The sequence below is a fragment of the Lethenteron reissneri genome, chromosome 29, assembly GCF_015708825.2.
Source record: "Lethenteron reissneri isolate LAM-NWPU_2019-01 chromosome 29, ASM1570882v1, whole genome shotgun sequence".
NCBI classification, from domain to species: Eukaryota; Metazoa; Chordata; class Hyperoartia; order Petromyzontiformes; family Petromyzontidae; genus Lethenteron; species Lethenteron reissneri.
The window spans coordinates 13638027-13657861 of NC_083807.1; the positions used below are offsets into that span (position 1 = coordinate 13638027).

At 42.3% G+C, this 19835-nt stretch overlaps 1 protein-coding gene across 3 annotated transcripts; it reads right to left on the minus strand.

Annotated features, from left to right (window-relative positions):
• Nucleotides 1–2317: 2317 nt before the first annotated feature.
• Nucleotides 2318–15027, minus strand: CLN8 (CLN8 transmembrane ER and ERGIC protein). Of its 3 annotated transcripts, XM_061562646.1 has the most exons (5): nt 14859–15027; nt 10333–10583; nt 8977–9278; nt 7025–7116; nt 2318–5971 (listed from the first exon to the last, which is right to left on the minus strand). In XM_061562646.1, the coding sequence occupies exons 2-5, from the start codon at nt 10574–10576 to the stop codon at nt 5911–5913; spliced, it is 699 nt and encodes a 232-aa protein (XP_061418630.1). In that variant the 5' UTR covers nt 10577–10583; nt 14859–15027; the 3' UTR covers nt 2318–5910. The 3 variants fall into 3 exon arrangements, with proteins under 3 accessions (XP_061418630.1, XP_061418629.1, XP_061418628.1); XM_061562645.1 differs by having other exon boundaries at nt 2318–7116; nt 10333–10579; XM_061562644.1 differs by having other exon boundaries at nt 2318–7116.
• Nucleotides 15028–19835: the final 4808 nt, after the last annotated feature.

Genomic DNA, 19835 nt, shown 5'->3' on the forward strand with positions numbered 1-19835 from the left:
TGAACCAAGCAGAATTAACCTGAAAGTGGTTTCCTGGAAGTCATCTCTTACTATTCTGTTCAAAAGTGCAGATACAAGGAGCAACCATAAGATAGGGAAAGTTAATCAACATGTGTGTGAAATGCAGAAGGGTGTGGATGTCAGAAATCACCAAGCACTGCCACATCAGGGTGGGAAAAAGCTACATCACTTTTCTGTACTAATTTGCCACGAAACATTTTATTTACCTTTGTTCGTATTTTGAATGTAGCTAATTCCGTTGGAGAACAGCTTATTTGTTCCGAGAATATAGGAAATTAACTGAAATGAATGATCCCTTTTCACATCAAATATTTTAATTTTATTTTCCCACATTATTTGGCAGTAGTTAATATGTTGGTATTTAATAGTTTACAAGCAGCGTCGAAGAACTGCATGAATAAATTCCTCAATTTCTAACAAGATGAACAAGAACTGTGCATTTGGCCAGATCACCAGGAATGAACCCGATCTCATGAGCCACGCAGGGTTGAGCCTCCAACTACGAGACATCTGTGAAAAACAGCTTTGTAGCTCAATCGCTTCCTCCGGTATATTCTGATTCTATAAGAATAGGTGTTACCCTTCTCGATTTGAAGTTTTCGTGACTGCAGGAATTCATACTCTTTGGTTCTTTCGGTAAAGTCACGTAGGTATAAAATAAAATAAATAAAATCACGACGTTTCGATCGCAACACAAGCGATCGTCATCAGGTGGAACCGATACAGCAGGACAACTGCTGCTACCTACGTGACTTTACCGAAAGAACCAAAGAGTATGTATTTATCTTCTTGGTTCTTTCGGTAAAGTCACGTAGAAGGGAAGTAATAAAATAATAAAAATAAAACATAATAAAACAATTCTCACGACGTTTCGGCCACAACGCAAGCAGCCGTCCTCAGGTGAAAACCAGGTCCGTCGAGGCGACAGAGTCTGAATGAAACAGCACACGAGCTTGGAGCATATATATAAGCTGGGCGCATTGACAAAGGAATTTGCATATCAAAAGGAATTTAGCATATTTATGGGAAATGCAGGAATGTGATTAGTACTGCATATGCATGTGCATTATGCAGGATTAACAGCATCAAAGGGAGCTGCAGTTGCTGCTGCTGCTGCAGTTGCTGCTGCTGCTGCAGTTTCTGCTGCTGCTGCAGTTGCTGCTGCTGCAGTTGCTGCTGCTGCTGTTACTGCTGCTGCTGCACTTGAGTATGTATTTACCCTTCAGGTGTCAAGAAGTTAAAACACCAAACAGAAACCTTTTGCAAGGAATCATGTCTGCGTTAACCACACATTTGTGTTCTGATTCTGCTTACGTGGGTGAGCACCATGAAGAGAAACGGGTGTTGTAGGCTGCTGCAGGGATACGTTTTCATCAAACGTGGAGTCCATTACTATTCTTTTTTTACTATTTTTATTTTACCAGGTAAAGCCCCATTGAGCTTTTTAGCTCTTTTCAGAAGCTACCTGGCCACAAATGATAGCCCAAGAAAGTGGCTTGTGGGATGTATAGCAGCCAATTACTCTAAACGCATGTTTCTACATGTGGAGGGTAAAACCGTAGGACTTGGATAAATCTTCACACGACTACGATGTGATTTGCAAACTCAAAATATACAGCAGGCTTCAAGGGTCGGGATTGAACCCACGACCTCCTGTATACCAGGCGAGGTAGTTAACATCTCGCCACTGCGCCGTCCAGTAAAATCCAGTGTTGTACCGTATTGTGCATCTATGGTCCCGTGTCGATGGTCTCCAATCAGACGGTCGTGAGGAAGTGTGTTCAATACACCCCCATGACTCACATGGCAAGGGGAGGCCCTCTCTCAAAAAGCGAATTGACAAAAGGGCTGTACATGCAAATGGACATGATCCAAAACAGCTGTTCTCAAGACACTGCCGAGGCATTTCCCTTTCCACTGTTCCTGCCCCCACCATTCACCAGCAGGCTGGGATACAGTATTCACCCCTGAGCTCCCCGCTGTGTGTCAGGCTTGCTTGCACCATCAAGGGTTCTCACAGGCACACAAGTGACTGTGTGACACTTTCAGTCAACATGCGTCTTACACTTTCCCAAAACCCATCCCCCATTCTCCCATCCTCCATGCAAAGTGCACGAGATTAAAAGAGATTAAAATCAAGCTTGGAGAGTGGTGCTGGGAGGGGTGGGTGTATGTATGTGTGTTGAATCTTGAGTATATATGTTGAACTTCTTTCGACACTTAAGTACGTAGCCAACCGTGCTAATCGGAGGTGCAGGAGAAGGACAACAAAATAAACACAAAAAGCAAATATAAATAATTTAGTTATCAATTTATTCCAACCCAAAATACGTTGTGATGTCCTCTTTGAATACTGCTAGTGTATTAACATCCACTATCACGTGGTGCATTGCGATTAACAGCCCAAAGGGTGATGTGAAACTTTGATTGTCAATATAAGCGTACCCTTTATAGGAGCTACTGGAAGATGCTAAGTTCAAACTGAACAATGGTAGATATACACAATCCCTGATTACTAACTTAAATAATTCTGGAATGTGAATCATTTAATTAGGCATTGTGTTTGTGGTGACAGATTGCATTATCTTCTAGAGCCACTCCTGTTATACTTGACTTGTTTTAAGATCCCTTATAATTAATAGTGGTGTCATCACACTCGGATGTTGGAAAATATAGTGTCCTTCACTCAATTCAGGTACAGTAATGACATAGACATTAAAACTAAATCCTTACCACTACTGCAAATGAACCTGGGCAGGTAAAAGAACAGCACAAAACAGTTCAACAGTACTATGACAATCAAGTTAAATGAAAAACATTGGGCAGCAATGACAAAAACAAGTGTTCTCCATAATATGCCATATATTATTAGAGTTTAAACGAAAACCATTTACAATGCATGTGGACAAAATTCTATGTACTGACACTTTAAGGATTCAACACTACACAAACATATAAAAAAAAGTGTATACAAATCTTTTTTCCAAATTGTGCTATCGGTATCATGAAACACATTAGTCAAAAACACAGCCGAGTCTCTGTGTTGTATTGCGTTATATTTCCAAGTTTACTATGTTTGTTTTCTCATTCGTTTGTACCTGATGATGGTTGATTGTGTTGCAATCAAACGTCGTCGTATTCTATTATTAATTTAATTTCTTTCTACGTGACTTTACCGAAAGAACCAAAGAGTAATTCCTGCAGTCACGAAAGCTTCACATCTGGCAATACTATTCACGTGAGTTTTGTATATATATATAATTGTGCTTGTGCACCACTGCCAACGCAGTATCAACAAATATTGCGAGTAATGTATCGGTATCATGTCATGCGTCACATCCATTTGTATCTCTCGGACTGCAATGTAACCCTTCGCATTGTTGAACGCCCTATAGAAATGGACACCGCAGCTGCCCCGAGATCCTTTCACGTGACCTCTTACACACAGGAACAGGTAACTTGAGGGGGGACAGCACTTTCCCACCCACTCTGGCACTAAAAGTAACGTTCGTCACGTGGCAGTGAAATCAACATTTTAAGTTCTCAGATTTGGAATGTAGCTATAGTGCTGAATCGCATTTATTCCAATTGTTATTTTAGTCATTTGCGACTATAAACTCACAACGATTGAGAATCAATCACAGGCAGCTGCCTAAATCTAAATTGAGTATCTTATCAGTGCCAGCTCAGAGCTGATCAAAGCCACAACGCTACCTTACTAGGCTATATTTGATCAAACACTAAATCAACATATCATACAAAATATCTTGTTACATTTTCTAAAACAAATTCTCATCATAAACCGAGATCAGGAAATGATTCGAAAATGTGATATTGCTATAACACAGCAGAGATGTATTTACTTGATTAACTCAGTAAAATCTGTGGTACCTAAACATCGTCTAAATATACCACTGTCATGTTAAGTTTGCACATTTGTGAATAAACCTATTTAGCACGTAAGGCCCACTGAGCTATATAGCTCTGTTTCAAAAGCAACCTGCCCACAAATGATATCTCAACGAAGTGGCTTATCATGTGGAAATGTATTTCAACCAAATACTCGAAAAGCATGTTTATTCTAAATGTGGAGGGGAAAACCGGAGGACCCGGAGAAAATTCCACACGGACCACAGGGATAACACGCAAACTCCAAATATACAACAGGCATCAAGGTCGGGATCGAACCCAAGACCTCCTGCATTACCAGACGAGGTATTTAACATCTCGCCACCATGGCACCCCACATCTCAAACTCATTGAGTTTGAGATGTGTTATACGGGTGGGTCCTGTCTACCCACTATTTTAGAAGAGATACATTCTTTAAAAACATCTGCATAATAAAAAAATTACCTTCCATTGAAAGTATTGAAATTATTTCAATATTACACTCGTAGCTTTAGAGAAACTCAAACAAATGTGAAATAAAATAGGTGTCATTCCAATATAGCATCGAAACATGTTCCACTGTGCAACAGTTATGGGAAAAATACTACATTTAACTAAACTACAAAAAAGTAGACAATTACAGCTTTTCATTCGTTGTGCATTTTACCTAGATCTGAAAGATAATTTACAATATTGCAGCGATCATAGAATGTTTAACCAAACCCGGACTGACATGAAGCAAGTGTCATCATAAACCTGTTCCTAAATGCCTGGTTCACATACAAGACAGTGCATTCGAATTTGCAGTAAAAAAAACCTAAGCTATATTTACGTGCGGCTATAAATATATTATTTTGTATCAAAATGCCTTAATTTTAGGTTTCTAAAAGGGAAAAAAACTTGGTATAATGAAAATGTCACATCAGTTAATGGCCTATAGCATGCACATAATGGCTTGATCACTTTCACGTGAAAAGCTGTTTGAAATGTTAAATTAAATGTACGTATTTTGTCATCTGCTCTAGTCCAACTTGCATGCAAGTCTTAAACAAAATAAATATACCAGAGTATTTTATGCCACAAATCCACAGCATTTCATGGAAATAATATTTTTAGCGAGATAGATTGTCAAGGCAAATGAGGGATGGCAATGTGTGGGGAGGGTTCCATCCAGCAGTGGATAGACCATTGTGGCTGCTAATGAGGATGTTAACTTAAATGCCAACAACTGTAAATCCACAAAGCCACATTTAGCCTCCCACCAGTGGGGGATTTCTTCATTCTACTGTCTCAGCGATCTCTCATGTTCAAAGCCTTGTTCAAGACACAATTTCTCCTCTAATCACAACCAATTAAATACCTACAAAGTCAATGCTCAGAGGATTGACCACGTTTACACTAAATGCCTGAAAGTATAAATGTAAACTACGTTTTCACACAGAGGTAAAAAAAACCATGACTGAGATCTATTTAAACATACATCGATGTTTGCTTTACCTTTGTAAGCTGCATTTCCAGTTGCATTCATGTAATTCATTACCTCTTTCACCTGTTAAAATTATAAAGGTATTATCACTCAATAAATGTGTTATTGCTTGATTTACACTCCCTAAAATCATCACAATTTATAGCAAATGTGTTGGTGTTTGCTCTTTATCTGTTTGACATTCCCAGTAGCACGTGATGTTTAGCAGCTATACAAATTATAGTTATACCGTTATTGCAGCAAATAACAGTCGATTATGTAAATACCAAACAAAACAATTTTAAAAACTATCACCTAAAACCAGCAACCATATACTCATATATTCTTAAACAACTGTTTACAAGTAGCACACTGTATGTAAATATATTAGTTTTTAGATCGTCATGATTGATAGATTGAAATATGCATATTACAATCTACTAATAAAGTATTTTAGTACACATCATACATTAATAAAGTCTCCGAATATCAAAGTGATTTGATTTTAATGCAGTAACTGAGCTTTTCCTAAACCCTACGCTTGCATCCCACCACTCCATGTCCTGAAGCTTTGACACTCCCTGGAAGTGACGGAGCTGGAAGGATGTAAAGGAGAACATAAGGATAGTGAATGGCCTTGTAACAGACCATAAGTTTAAAGCACAATAAAAAAAATATATCAGCTTAACATAACCCGATGGGATATGTAAAATTGCATGCAAAAACTGAGCTTGATTCAACATGCAACATTTCAAACAGTAAGCATTAATACATCACAGACGGCACCAGTAAGGAAAAATATGAAAGCTACAATCTGCATAAAGTGCACAATCTCTTGTTGCAAGTACCGTGCATCTAGACGAAGGGTTCTTTCAACTGAGGCCTAAGCACAAGTAGAGGATAGAAGCATGTATCTTGGGGGTCTGTTCCAACAGATGCCACTCTCCCAAGTCTGAATTAATTGGGTCGATTCTTGGCCATTATAAAGAGCATCAATCAGTGCTCGAGTCTCAGCTATTTGGAAGCACTGGTCAAAACTCAGTTGAACACGTCGGCTCTCGTGACCAATATTATCAGAAGAGGTATTTTTGGGTTAGATTGCGTAAATGTCATTAACCACACAGCCAATTAGTAAGGTTTGTCACGTAAACAATACATGCCAATTAGTTACTAGTTCAGCACACCGGTGTGTGTTGGAGAGCAAAGCCACAACAGTTTACAATCCGAGTACGACGTTTCGCCAGTTCGAACTGACTGCAGTCGTCAAATACCACGAAAATGTTGCATGTCATCACACACATCTCAGGCTTTCTCAATCTGATCTCTAAAAATACATTTGAGTCACCAGTGTTATCTGTAGGATCAAAATTTAATACCTATGTGTCTTGCTTAAAAAAACAGTGGCATGAATACAGCTGCAATCCTACGAATGCTTCCTGTTAATCACATCTGCAACTTTGTGGCCATTTCTGTTCATGTCTTTATTGGCAAAGTTCCAATCAACAGGGTTTGTCAACTGCAAAGTCTTCTTGTAGGTCCAGTATGGGTTGAGATAGACTGTCAGCACGAGCAGGCCCGTGTAGAAAATGACCAATGTAGGGAGGGACACATGATTCACAAGGTCCTGTCGATGTCTCCAGCTTTCCCACCACAAGTAGTAGGTGAGGAACATACGCCCGTGGAACATGTGGATCATCACCATCTGGTTGACTCGCCACAGCAGAGTTTTGGCATAGCCAGCCTGCAGACAAGAAAGCATGTAAATCAACACATCTACTTTCATCAAGTGTGCTTTGCATCAAAATACTGCACACTGATAAGGCGAGCATTAAGCAAATAGATTTATATTACGTAAATGGCATTTTTTTCTCGACATGTATTTATAAACACTAACTTCCGTCTAAATCAAGTAAATCTTCTATCAGAATAATGCACACTATAAGGGCAAGCACTGTCAACGAGACATATTTCCTAATTTACAATGTTTGTTGTACATACAGTAAAACATTGGATTGCGAGCATAATTCGTTCCGGAAACGTGTTTGTAATCCAAAGCACTCGTATATCAGTTGTGATCACGTGATGCTCGACAGACAAAGCGTATACACGCACTACTCGTATTGCAAGACCTCGCTCGTTTATCAAATTAATATTTATTAGCAAAAATTTTGCTCATCTTGCAAAACACTCGCAAACCAAGTTACTCGCAATCCAAGGTTTTACTGTATTAAGTTACTCAAGTTGTAAGCTGTATTTTGCATCAAAATACTGCACACTATTCGGATACGCACTGGCAAGAGGACACAGCAACACCGCATAAATGACAGCGTTTGTGATTGTAAAGTAACCCTTTCAATTTCCATTGAGAGGGCTACTCACATAAAACATGTGGAATGGTAACGTTTACTGCTGAACATTTCAAACCTAATCGGTGGTGACTGGCTAAATCAGGCTGGGCAAGCAGGGTGTGGGTGCACAATTGTGTCGTTGGAGTAACTGGGCAGTGCATGTGCTCAAAGACAACCGGGCATTCACAGCGGAGTACAGAAACACCAATCACTGCAACATGAACTAAGCATGCTCTTTGAACAATGCAGTCTCCAAATATACAGGCATAAGGATCGTGATCAAACTCGGTTAAAGCTATATTTGACAGAATTATTATAAAATTACGTTCCATAAAATCAATTACACCTCAGTGATAAGAGCTGTTCTACGACAAGCAAAGTGGAAGAAGCAAATAATTACAGGCCTTTGGTGATTTTAGTACCAAACACGTAGGCTTTCACGACCAATATTATTCATAATAAAGGTTTTTGGGTTAGATCGCGTTATTTATAAATGTGTCATAACCCTCAACCACCCGACACGGCCAAACAGTAAACAATGTGTCACGTTGACAAAAGACAAATAGTTAACTACTTTAGCCCACCGGTGTGTTGAAGAGTGAATCCACAGCATTTACAATTTTTGAGTACGACGTTTCGCTGGTAATTACATCCAGCATCATCGGGCAATTTGCCAGAATGGTGAAGCCCTCCACTTGCTCCTGGTCTTAAATAGAGCAGCAGCAGGGTGACGTCATCATTTAACTAATTCAGGTGCAGTGATTTGAGGCGGAGAGGGGGAGTATTGTAATTATATAATAGATTGGAAATGAGTCAATTGTTATGATTAGTAATGAGTTGTAGATTAGTAATTAGTTGTAATGTGTGTTATTGTAATTATATGCTACGTTAGTAATTAGTTAATTAGTATGTGTTTCCCTGAAAAGTGGAAGAGCTTACCTAAAATAGATGAATGCATATAGATTAATGAGTTCAATAGTAAATTAAAGATGTAATTTTTAGACAAAATAGTGTCTCAAGCACAATTTAAGTTATCAAGTTTGCTTATTGTCATTTGTACTTATATATTGCTTATACTGTTTCGTTTTTCCACATTGCACTTGGTCTGCAATCACTTCCATAATGAGTGATTCTCTTGTAATGATCTCAAATGCCCCTTTTGTTCCAATGCCCTTGAGATGTACTGCGTTGGATGCGTGGTATAAATATATTTTGTTTATTGATGACGATAATGATGAAAAGCTGCACAGAACCTTGAGCAGCATCCAGGAGATGCAGGTGAATGGGGTGCTCATTTCCAGTAGGAGGATCACAATGGCCAAGTAGTGGCCCGTGGAGTCCCAGAGCACCATGGTAAGGAAGCCGAGAGCGCTGAGAGCGTGGTGGACTGCCAGTCCCAGGTCGAGGCCACCGAACACGGCGCTTGACACGTGCAGGGCGAGGTTTTCGAAAAGGAAGAAGCCCACGGTGGTGAGGATGAGTGCCCAGCTCCACCAGCACTGCCGCCAAACCAGACCCTCGAAGAGCCAGCGATCGGCAAGCAGTGTCCAAAGCCCTGCCCCCGCACGCAAAAACAAAGGTTACGTGTCATCAGACTGCATCGCAAGAAGCTGCTGCATCTAAGTCCCATGGATTACAGTGATTATGTTTCATAATGGGTAGAATAATGATCTTCAAAATAACTTGACATTAAACTCAAATCTTGATTTGAATGCTTTCCCACCTGATGATGAACGCTTGTGTTGCGCCTGAAACGTCGTGATTTATTTTAGTTTATACACACGTGACTTTACAGAAAGAACCAAAGAGTATTAAATTCAAGAAAACCTAGAACTGTAAACTATGACATTTATGCTACAACCTGTGAATGTACCGCTGTTGTTAATGACTATTTTGAAACTAAATGTTTAAACTTGAAATAACTTGATAATAGGTTTTTCCCATTTTTTATGGCAACAAAACAAGTGTGAAGATGTTAAAACACCAAACTGAAACCTTCTACAAGGAATCATGTCTGCATTAACCACAATGCTTGTAGTCAGAATGCAAACAAACAACATACTCTGATAATATATGCATTGTCCTTGACTAGAGACAGCTTTATTTTGAGCCTCATCCTCTGGTCTAAATAACTTAAATAACTTTTTAAATAATTGCTTCAGCAGGAAAACATTATTGAGATAGCCAGTGCTTTAAATAAACAATTTTAAACTATTATTTGGTAAAACATTTTTTAATGGAAATTGTAAACCTCTTCAAATTAATCTTCATACTAAGTGATTGTCCGTTACTGCTCTGTATCATGTTATAAAACCCGAATAACATAAATTGCCAGTTTGCAGAACACATGCAGTGTATAGAGTTAAATATTGTAATTACAGTCAAAAGCATTCCTTTCAAAACATTATCTGTGAATTTCTCACATTTTGATAACGTGGCATAATACGCTTTAAGTGCCTGATAAGCGGATTCAAGGAGAAAATGTAAAACCAACATTGCTATCAGTAGCTTCTACAAACACATGAGCAGTGTATGTATGTTGAACTTCTTTCGCGCTGTAAGTAGCAAACCGTGCTCATCAATGAAGGTTTTAAGGAGATTGCCACCACCTGCGAAAGTTGCCTTCACCCCAAAAACGGCCCGCGTGGCTGCCAGAGACCAAAACGCGCGTTCTTGCGAGTGCAGGCTGTTGTAGGTGACGCTCAGCGCCTGGGAGACGAGGTGCGTGAGCAGAAACACGCAGGAGTAGAGCGCAAAGCCGCCTCCGATCAGGGCCACGCGCACGTCCCACGCCCCGTAGTCGAGAGAGAAGAAGCCGCCGTCGGCGCGACCGTCTTCAGCTTCCGTCTTCATCTTCTGCCTCGCCACGCCAGAAAGCAAATGAAGGATGAACAAGTTTTTAATGAATTTCATCACCGTATGAATACATTCTTAACTAAATGCAACGGGAATTTGTTTTGGTTACAAGGAGTAATATGCTATATTACAAAGGGTAATTGCAATAAAGGCAAATTGGAGGTAAATTAGCATATACAGGCATATGAAAAAATGGTAACACCGTATTGATAACGTTATTTTTTTTAAATTAAGTACAATGTTTTACTAACTCTGGACAATTTCACTATAAAGAGCAACTGCTTAGCTCTTATTCTAATTAATTGAAAAGCATTAAAGGTTTGACAAGAATGTAATACACTTCTAATCCGGCTTCCATGATTATTCGGCGGTGCCGGGCAGATCCGGCAAAACTGCTCCAGAGGCTGCGACCAGTCCGGCGATCGTCGCCACGTGTGCGTGCCAAACAAAAAAGTAGCTCCGCTCGATTTCAGTGTTACATTACATATCCAGCACATTATACACTACACACAGCAACTTAGACAATTACAACACTGCACGGATATACACCACCCCATGCAGAGTCTTTGAGATTAAAGTTGGATATTTATTTGTTGCCCATTTGTAAGTTTAGTCACGCCAATTTCACATCGCAAACAAATTGAATACACAAACATGCAACAACACCTAGAAACATAACGTCGTACAAGCATGTGCAAAAATAAGCAGATTTTAAATCATGATTTAGTGAATTATCCGGCGTTTTTTGAAAATCCGCCGCCTCCGACCCGAAACCGCTGGATAATCGATCTATCTACTCTACTAAACTCTGCCTTAAACGCTTTAGGTCATTTACATTTCAAATAACACCGAACCTGTACCACTCTCACGTCAAATGTAAGTGGCGTGCTGCCTCCACACACAGCGGGTACAAGATGAGTCGTCTGGTGGGCACGAGAAGACCGTGAGAACTGAACCCCATTCACGTGGCCTCGCACACACAATGGGGGTCTCAAGTCCAGCCATAAACAAACTGTAGAGTGGACAATTATGCAAATCCTTCTTTTAAGCACAAGCCAACATTGGTTTTATAGAACATGTACATAATACAGCGCGACTAATATACAGCTCGTGTCGGCTTCACGAATATCATAGAACTGATCTATTTTTGTAATTCCTGTATACATGTCCATTCATACCTGTCAATCCCTTACCAGTGCCTACCTTATTACAGACCAATTCAGACCTTATTGGTCACCCCGTGCCCCTTATACATCTCAACGTTCATCCTACAAAGTCCCATCACAAGGGAGAAACACAGAGACCATTTTTTGTTTTCCCATATTTAAACGTCTGTACGCTGTATGGACCTGAAAACTCAAATCCCTGTACAAGAATACGGGGTAAACCGTATGGGTTGACAGGCATATGCATGACCATACTGCATATTTGAAAGCATAGCATGCAACAACTTGAATTGTCACGAACCCTTTGCCATCACCATGCCAGCCAGCTCTGATAGAATTGCAGGTCAATGATGTTGTGAAACAAGCCCCATGGCTATTATGCCCAAATGTGAAGGTTCTACAGACTGTGTACAAAACAATATATGCCGTCACCACCACTCTAATAACACTCAATACACATACAACTATTTAAAGTAAATTCATTTCAGTTACGATTAATCAGGCAATGATCAAACATGTTTGTAAGTGGCTCAAGACCATATGTATCACGAAGGTCAAATATTTTATTTACAGTATTACGCTGATGCATTACATAATCAGCACGTTATTTATTAAGCTCACCCAAGTTTACATTTTAGAAGTCTCACGACAACGTTTGCTCAATAGCTGCCTTATTGTGTGATCAAAAAGACATGCGCTACTAGATAATTCACGTGCACCTTTAAAAAACACACGACATGACACTGTTTGCCTGTGCAGATGGGCATTGTGTGCAGGTTACAATTACAAACCCATTCGTGAATAACACTTGGATGCCTTTGTGGCTTAAAGCTGATGGGATTCCACCAGTTTAGATGTGAGAAACTCGTGGATTTTGATGTGATGAACTGGTGGGACCCCACTTGCCAAATAAACTACAGTACATACATGCTGCTTCTGGAAACCGGTAAAGTATTATGCTTTTGACAGCTTCCTTATATGTAGCAATTAACGGGACAAGGATATGGCCTGCAAAGTTGTGATCTAGATAAATAGTTCACAAAAGGAAAACAAGAGGCATGTACATTGTCATGTAAAATGATATGACCAACTCTACTGACATTTCCACATTTCTGCGACTGATATCTATTACGGTAACAGGTTATGTAAGTAGTGTATGAGTGTGTATTTAAAGCCCAACATCAAACCAATAAATCGTTAAGGTCTGTCACCCCAATGTCAGTAACAACAAATGACATTGAGACAATCTAGTAGGTTTTTGATACGAGTGTACTGCCAGGTGTAATTGCTCTTTATCAAGCCACTGTTGGATTGGGGGGGGGGGGTTATTTGACCATACTTCACCACGCTGGTCAGTGCGTGCCGGTGGAGGCAGGCACAGCATCAATACCCCTCGGCATGGAAATGCAGTACAAGGATGGAGATTGCTGCCCTGTCCCCTGCTTATTTTCAACAACCTTGTTTAAGGTTCAACCATCAAGGGGGGTCAAAGACCGGCCACAGCATCGCAGGAGCGGGGTTATCTCAACAACAGTCGCCTATGTACTTATTTAAAATGCAATATTGTCAAAATGTCCCCATCACGCCTGCTTGGGCACAATTATTGTACGAGTGGACGGTATTTTAACGATGGTTGCGGTGCGGTAGCGCAGTGCTTAGGGGCCGCCCATAAATGACGTCACGCACCTGGGGGAGGGGGTCAGACATTCGTGACGATGTGTGACGAGAGGGGGGGGGTGAGAAATGTGACATCACATCAAAATTCGCAACTTTTAATAAACATAGACAACACGTTCTACTTAATTAAATAGACTTTTTAATAAATGTTTTCTCCTACATCAGAGTCCAGCGGCACATTAAATACGCACTACAATGACAATCGTTTAAAGCGATTTGAAGCATGTTTTATTTTGGGGGGGCAGAGCTTTGTGACGTCATATTTGAGGGGGGGGGGGTCTGACTTTTTGTGACGCCGTGTGACGAAGGGGGGGGGGGGTCAAAAATCGTCCAAAATCGCGTGACGTCATTTATGGACGGCCCCTTATAGCCCACTGCGATAAGATGAACCAGGCCATACAAGAAGGGTTGCCACTCCTGTGCTGCTGGTGACATTAGTGAGTGGCGAGAGAGTTAGTGATGTCTTCAAATGAACTCACGTTGACCGGGAGAGAGTCAAATATGGGATTACGGTCCAACAACAGCTCCCTTACATTTAGATTTAAAGCTTCCGTGGCTGCAGGGATTCATATGCTTGGTTCTTTCGGTAAAACCACGTAGAAGGAAAATGAAAAAAATTCTCACGACGTTTCGATTGCAACACAAGCAATCATCATCAGGTGTGAAATCCACAGCAACAACATTTGGGGGGGGGGGGGGTGGGAGGCCTTCATCCACACTCGCAGCGGTGGCGAGATGTGCACTACCTCGCCGGGTGTGCAGGAGGTGTGTGGGTTCGACCCCGACCCCGACCGGCGTCTCTCCCTCTCCCCGTGGATGTCTCCCCCCCCCCTCTCCCCCTCCACGTGGAAACTCAACAATCAGCTGCTTGTTTATATCCACGCCGACTGCGTAAGCCCAACAGCGTTGAGCACTTGCGATGGCCAGGCAGCTTCTCTATATCTATCTATCTGAGCGGGGCCTTAGCTGGCTGAGAGACTAAAGAAGTGTGCGGTTGCACATCACTCAGCACGTGCACTGGGCGCGTGGTTACGCAACATGCGAGACGCCGTTGGATTTCCTACAACGCATGGGCCCCAGCGCAATGGAAAGCGACGGTGCCCGGTACCCCCCCCCCCCCTCCGAGTGGACCAATGGGATCGCAGCTTCGAGCGGTCACGCGCACGCCTCGGCCAATCGGGATGCGAGCATGACGCCGCCGACCCCGATGCGCTCTAGTAAATGCAAATGCCAAATTTCCCACGTTCGTCCGACGCAAGAATCAATCACACTTTGTTGTTGGTCTGTGTTCGCGTTCTTAAAGATCTTCGAGCACATTCCATTGCCACACGAGTACAACAACAACAAGTTATTCAAACGTATAACGCGTAAAATCGACGCATTTTTCGGCTGACTTTCATACGATTATGAAATGATCCGTATACTCGAGTACTTACAACTGAATGGGCAGTCTTGAAAGGTGGTAATTTAGCGACTAACTAAAAGCGGCGTTTAAATTACATTGAAGAAGTAAAACAAACTCTCAATAAATTAAAATCGGTCACCCGAGCGAGTCCCAACAGCAGTCAACTCTCATCACGTCGCCCTGTCACGCGACTCCAACAACATCGCGTCATTTAGGAATCGATTCCTAAAAAGGCTTCCCGATTACCTCTAACGTGGTGGCTGCAGTGGATCGATTCTACGGAGCTCGATTTAACTTCACGTGGCGACATAATGGGAATCGATGTCAACGACACCGACGTGAAATACCCCCGATACCAGAATCGATACTGATTTGCCACTGGAGGAATCCGATGAACTCTGAACAGAAGTTTGGATGAGATCAATTAAAGTTCTAAATGCACAACTCACGCTTGAGTTAGGCCACCTGATGATCTGGATACGTGTGTGTTGTAGGACCCTCCCACCACCCGACGACACAGCTGAACAATTTAAAGTGTCTCGTTTATAAGAATTCACAGCGCTAATTATTATTCTGACTTTCTGATTTCGTGACCTGAAGATGCTTGACGCACTTTCAAGCGAAACGTCGAATCTAATTGATGAATGAGATTTGTTCCCGAACCTTCCTGTGAACCCAGAGCAACAATTGGCGCGTTAAACGCTTTTAAAGGTGGCAATGTATTTCGGCTCTTTCTGGCGGTGTTGAATTGGCCAGATCATTACGTGGCACGCCGCTAATGATTATTTAGTGGGAGGCATTAGGGGCCGTCCATAAATGACGTCACGCACCTAGGGGGGGGGGGGGGTCAGACATTTGTGACGATGTGTAACGAGGGGGGGGGGGGGTGAGAAATGTGACGTCACATAAAAATGTGCAAATTTAAATAAATATAGACAACACGTTCTACTTAATTAAACTTTTCAATAAATGTTTTCTCCTACAAACATTGGAGTGCAGCGCCACATTAAATACGCACTACAATGACAATAGTTTAAAGCGATTTGAAGCATGTTTTTTTTGGGGGGGGGGGGGGCAGAGCTTTGTGACGTCATATTTGAGGGGGGGTCTGACTTTTTGTGACGCCGTGTGACGAGGGGTCAAAAATCGTCCAAAATCGCGTGACGTCATTTATGGACGGCCCCTTACGCATACTCATTTCACATAGAACTAACAGCGAAGGTCCGTGGCTATAAACATCTGGCAGTTCATCATCAGCCCAATGAATACCGACTGCTTGACGAGATACTGGATACTCTTTGGTTCTTTCGGTAAAGCCACGTTGGTAGCACGACGTTTCGATCGCGACAGAAGCAACCGTCTTCAGGTGAAAAAGAGGGGGAATCTGCTGAGGCATGTTACTTATAAAGATTTTTAACATCTAACTTTTTAATGTGTGGCTCTGGTTTCGTTTTTGACAGGAGGTTGAAATGTATCAATCAGATTAACTTTATAATTTGTTTGACATTGAAGTAGCTGATGGAACTGTTATCTACGTGGTCCCAATAATCAGATGTGCACATTTTATCTGTATATGATAAGTGTGATTGTAAGAGGGCCTTGTCTAAATTGTCAAGTTCAAATCGGAGCAGTCTTATTCTCTCAGATTAAAGCTAAGCGAGCCCTAAATAAGATTCGTTTAGCGTTCGGAGAAGTGACAGCAGCAGATGCCAAGGTGATACCGATCGCCTTGACACTGTTGAAGCAATGCTGCTGAAATAATGGCATTCCCAAGCAAGACGTGTGTCTGATGGAATGTGCAAAAAATTAACCCGTAAAAACAACGTTTTTCACTATAAATCCTTTATATGCGTGGCGGCTAGAGTCCTCTCTTCCTCTGGCTTGAGATGGCTGCCACCTATGGGTCAGATGATTGCCTGCCACCATTAAGCAATTGGTAATTAAATATTTAACAAAATCCTAAAAAGTGTAAAGTTATGGAAAAAAATTTTCACTAAAATAAATTGTCACGCACAACGAGTCTGTGTGCAAAATGTCAGCTCGATTGGATCACGGGAAGTGGGTTAAAAAACGACCGAAAGATTTGCACGGTTGTAAGCGCGCAAGCAAGCAAGTGAACTTAATATAAAGGATTTAAAAAGAAACAAGACACCGCACTTGTTGACGTGGAGACAAATATATCGCTGGGAAGGGAGCGTGTTGTCCGTCTGCTTGTGCATTGTGAAACTCCATAACAGTGTTTATTCACAGCCAGCAGGAGGCTCTATGATCCCATAAATACACAAGGACCAGCACGTCCAATGCGGAGGGAAGAGCAGGGTGGGTTGGGGGAGGATGCCGGTCTTGACACACGAGTCGATGGCTTCCTCCTGTGGTTAACTATACACGAATAGAGCCAGACCTTTGAACACGGAGTCCCACCACCCCTGCCCTTCAGGTTTGTGGCAGCTGCCAGTCTGCAAGAATTAAAGTCGAAGGGTACAAGGGTTATAACGCACCGAGACATATTACACTTCGCCAACTTAGAACTGCGAATGTGCACACAGAATCAGGTTTAGAATATCAAAACATCGTCTTTTAAAAGCGGCAGTTCTTGCCTTCCCGTACGAATCAATGACCGGGGCGTCAACAACAACAACAACAACTTGTGTCTGTGCCTCCCTCGTTCTGAGCGAGTCCATGCGGCGGTGAATCAGCCCGGCTGTGGATTTTAACTCGTCCCGCATTCCACGAGGCGACATGCGCTGCGTTAAAAACCCGGTCCACGGGATAAGCTCAGCAGTTCAACTTCATTTATTAGCAGACAATCAGCAATGAGTTGGCGATTGACAGCACCTGCAATGCCGCAGCAGCTGACGGACTGCCAGGGAGGGCATCGGCAAACTCACCCCGTCAATGTGGGGCTCTTGATCCGGCAATTTTGCGAGTCATGTTGTGGTAATGAGTGATGTAGTTACCGGCTTCAGGAGAAAATGAGCCCCGAGGCTTCATTCGTCACCGTGAACGTGACAAAAAGGGCGAGTGACAGCACTGTACATGTATCAATGCCGAGTGACAGGACACACATTATATGACTTTTGCGCAGGTTAAAGGGAACCGCAGGGAAAGTTACGAATTTAACACGTTCAAATATACAATAATGTTGTTACTTTCAATCACATCGCTGTATTTTGACAGGGAAACGGCACCTTTAACTGGACCGCCACGGTGGCAACATGTTGACTACCTCGCCTGGTCTACAGGAGGTCGTGGGCTCGATCCCGACCCTGACGCCTGCTGCTGTATATTTGGAGTTTGCGTCTCTCTCATCATCATCATCACGGTGGCTAGTAGATGTTGACTACCTCGCCTGGTCTACAGGAGGTCGTGGGGTCGATCCCGACCCTGACGCCTGCTGCTGTGTATTTGGAGTTTGCGTCTCTCTCATCATCACGGTGGCTAGGAGATGTTGACTACCTCGCCTGGTCTACAGGAGGTCGTGGGGTCGATCCCGACCCTGACGCCTGCTGCTGTGTATTTGGAGTTTGCGTCTCTCTCATCATCACGGTGGCTAGGAGATGTTGACTACCTCGCCTGGTGTACAGGAGGTCGTGGGGTCGATCCCGACCCTGACGCCTGCTGCTGTGTATTTGGAGTTTGCGTCTCTCTCATCATCACGGTGGCTAGGAGATGTTGACTACCTCGCCTGGTCTACAGGAGGTCGTGGGGTCGATCCCGACCCTGACGCCTGCTGCGGTGTATTTCGGAGTTTGCGTGTCTCTCTCCCCGTAGTCGCGTGGATTTTTCTCCGGGTCCTCGGGTTTTCCCCTCCACATTTAGAAACATGCGTTTTGAGTATTTGGCTGCGATAAATTTTCACACAAGCCACTCAGAGCTATCATTCGTGGCCCGGTCACTGCTGAAAAAGAGCAAAATCGCTCAGTGGCCCCGACCTGGTAAAATAAAAACGTTACGTTTTTAATAGTTTATGCTAAATGTATGCGAATGCGCAGCCTGTTAATTCCTCACATTTATGCAAATACATTTGATGGAATCTGACATGAGTTGTGTGCAGCTGTATTTATAAACCTACTTGATCAACAACTCTCAGATTTGCGGTTTTTAACTTCCTCAACCGAACACCAATTTCCCACAAATCACAAAAGCAACTTGCGTCGTTTTAAAAAGAAAAAAGTGAACCTTAAAATCAAAGATAATTATTTGTGCCTCGCGATAGAAAATTACCCAGACGTGAGCTATGGAAAGTTCCCTAAGACACGTGCAGAGCACGGAACAAAACAAAAGCAAGGATCCATGATAACTATGAGCAAACAGAAACAGCACCCAGCTGCGACTGGAGCCTGTCTGAGTGAGCAGCTTCAGGAGTTTAATGGATATACGTCTGGCAGGTCACAGTCCAGCGTCAGGCCAATAAAAATGTCACTTCACCTTTCAGGTGCTGCTGAATGTTTTGCGAGAACGTTTCGGTCATGTGACTCCCCCCCCCCCCCCATGCAACACAGCGGCAATGGGAAAATAAGTCTCACGTCCCCCCTTCTTTACAGAGCCGGTTGACAATCACACGTTGTACTATTTGACTGCTGCAGACAAGTGTGGAAACTGAAGGCAGTAAAGGCAACTAAAGTGCAAAAGGTTTCATAATAAACAAGTCGGCCATTTAACTCAAGTAGCTACTTTAGTAAGTTATATAGTAAAAAAAAATACCGCTCTCAAAAAAATTAATTGCCCCCAATTATGAATACTAACTTGAGTCTATCAATTCGCTATAGAGGGAGTGTGCTTTGTGGTGAGCCTACGTAACATCGAATACATCGATAAAGCACGTGTTAATGATAATTTACAACGCCTGGTCAATCCACAACAGAGCGAGGGCCACCCTATGCTGTGCCAGTCATTGGCCTTCCGCAAACATATTTACGTGGTCAGTTCAGATATCACTTAGACAATTAATGTCATTATTGCTCAAAGATACGTGATTTAATGTGAATAGTGTGTTATTGAAAGGCGG

Excerpts from the sequence above, each read along its gene's own strand:
- CLN8 (XM_061562645.1), bottom strand. The coding sequence starts at position 10,576 with ATGAAGACGGAAGCTGAAGACGGTCGCGCCGACGGCGGCTTCTTCTCT. Across the intron at positions 9,279-10,332 it reads GGTGAAGGCAACTTTCGCAG|GGCTTTGGACACTGCTTGCC; the intron begins GTGGTGGCAATC and ends GTGCGGGGGCAG. Across the intron at positions 7,117-8,976 it reads TCTCCTGGATGCTGCTCAAG|GCTGGCTATGCCAAAACTCT; the intron begins GTTCTGTGCAGC and ends TCTTGTCTGCAG.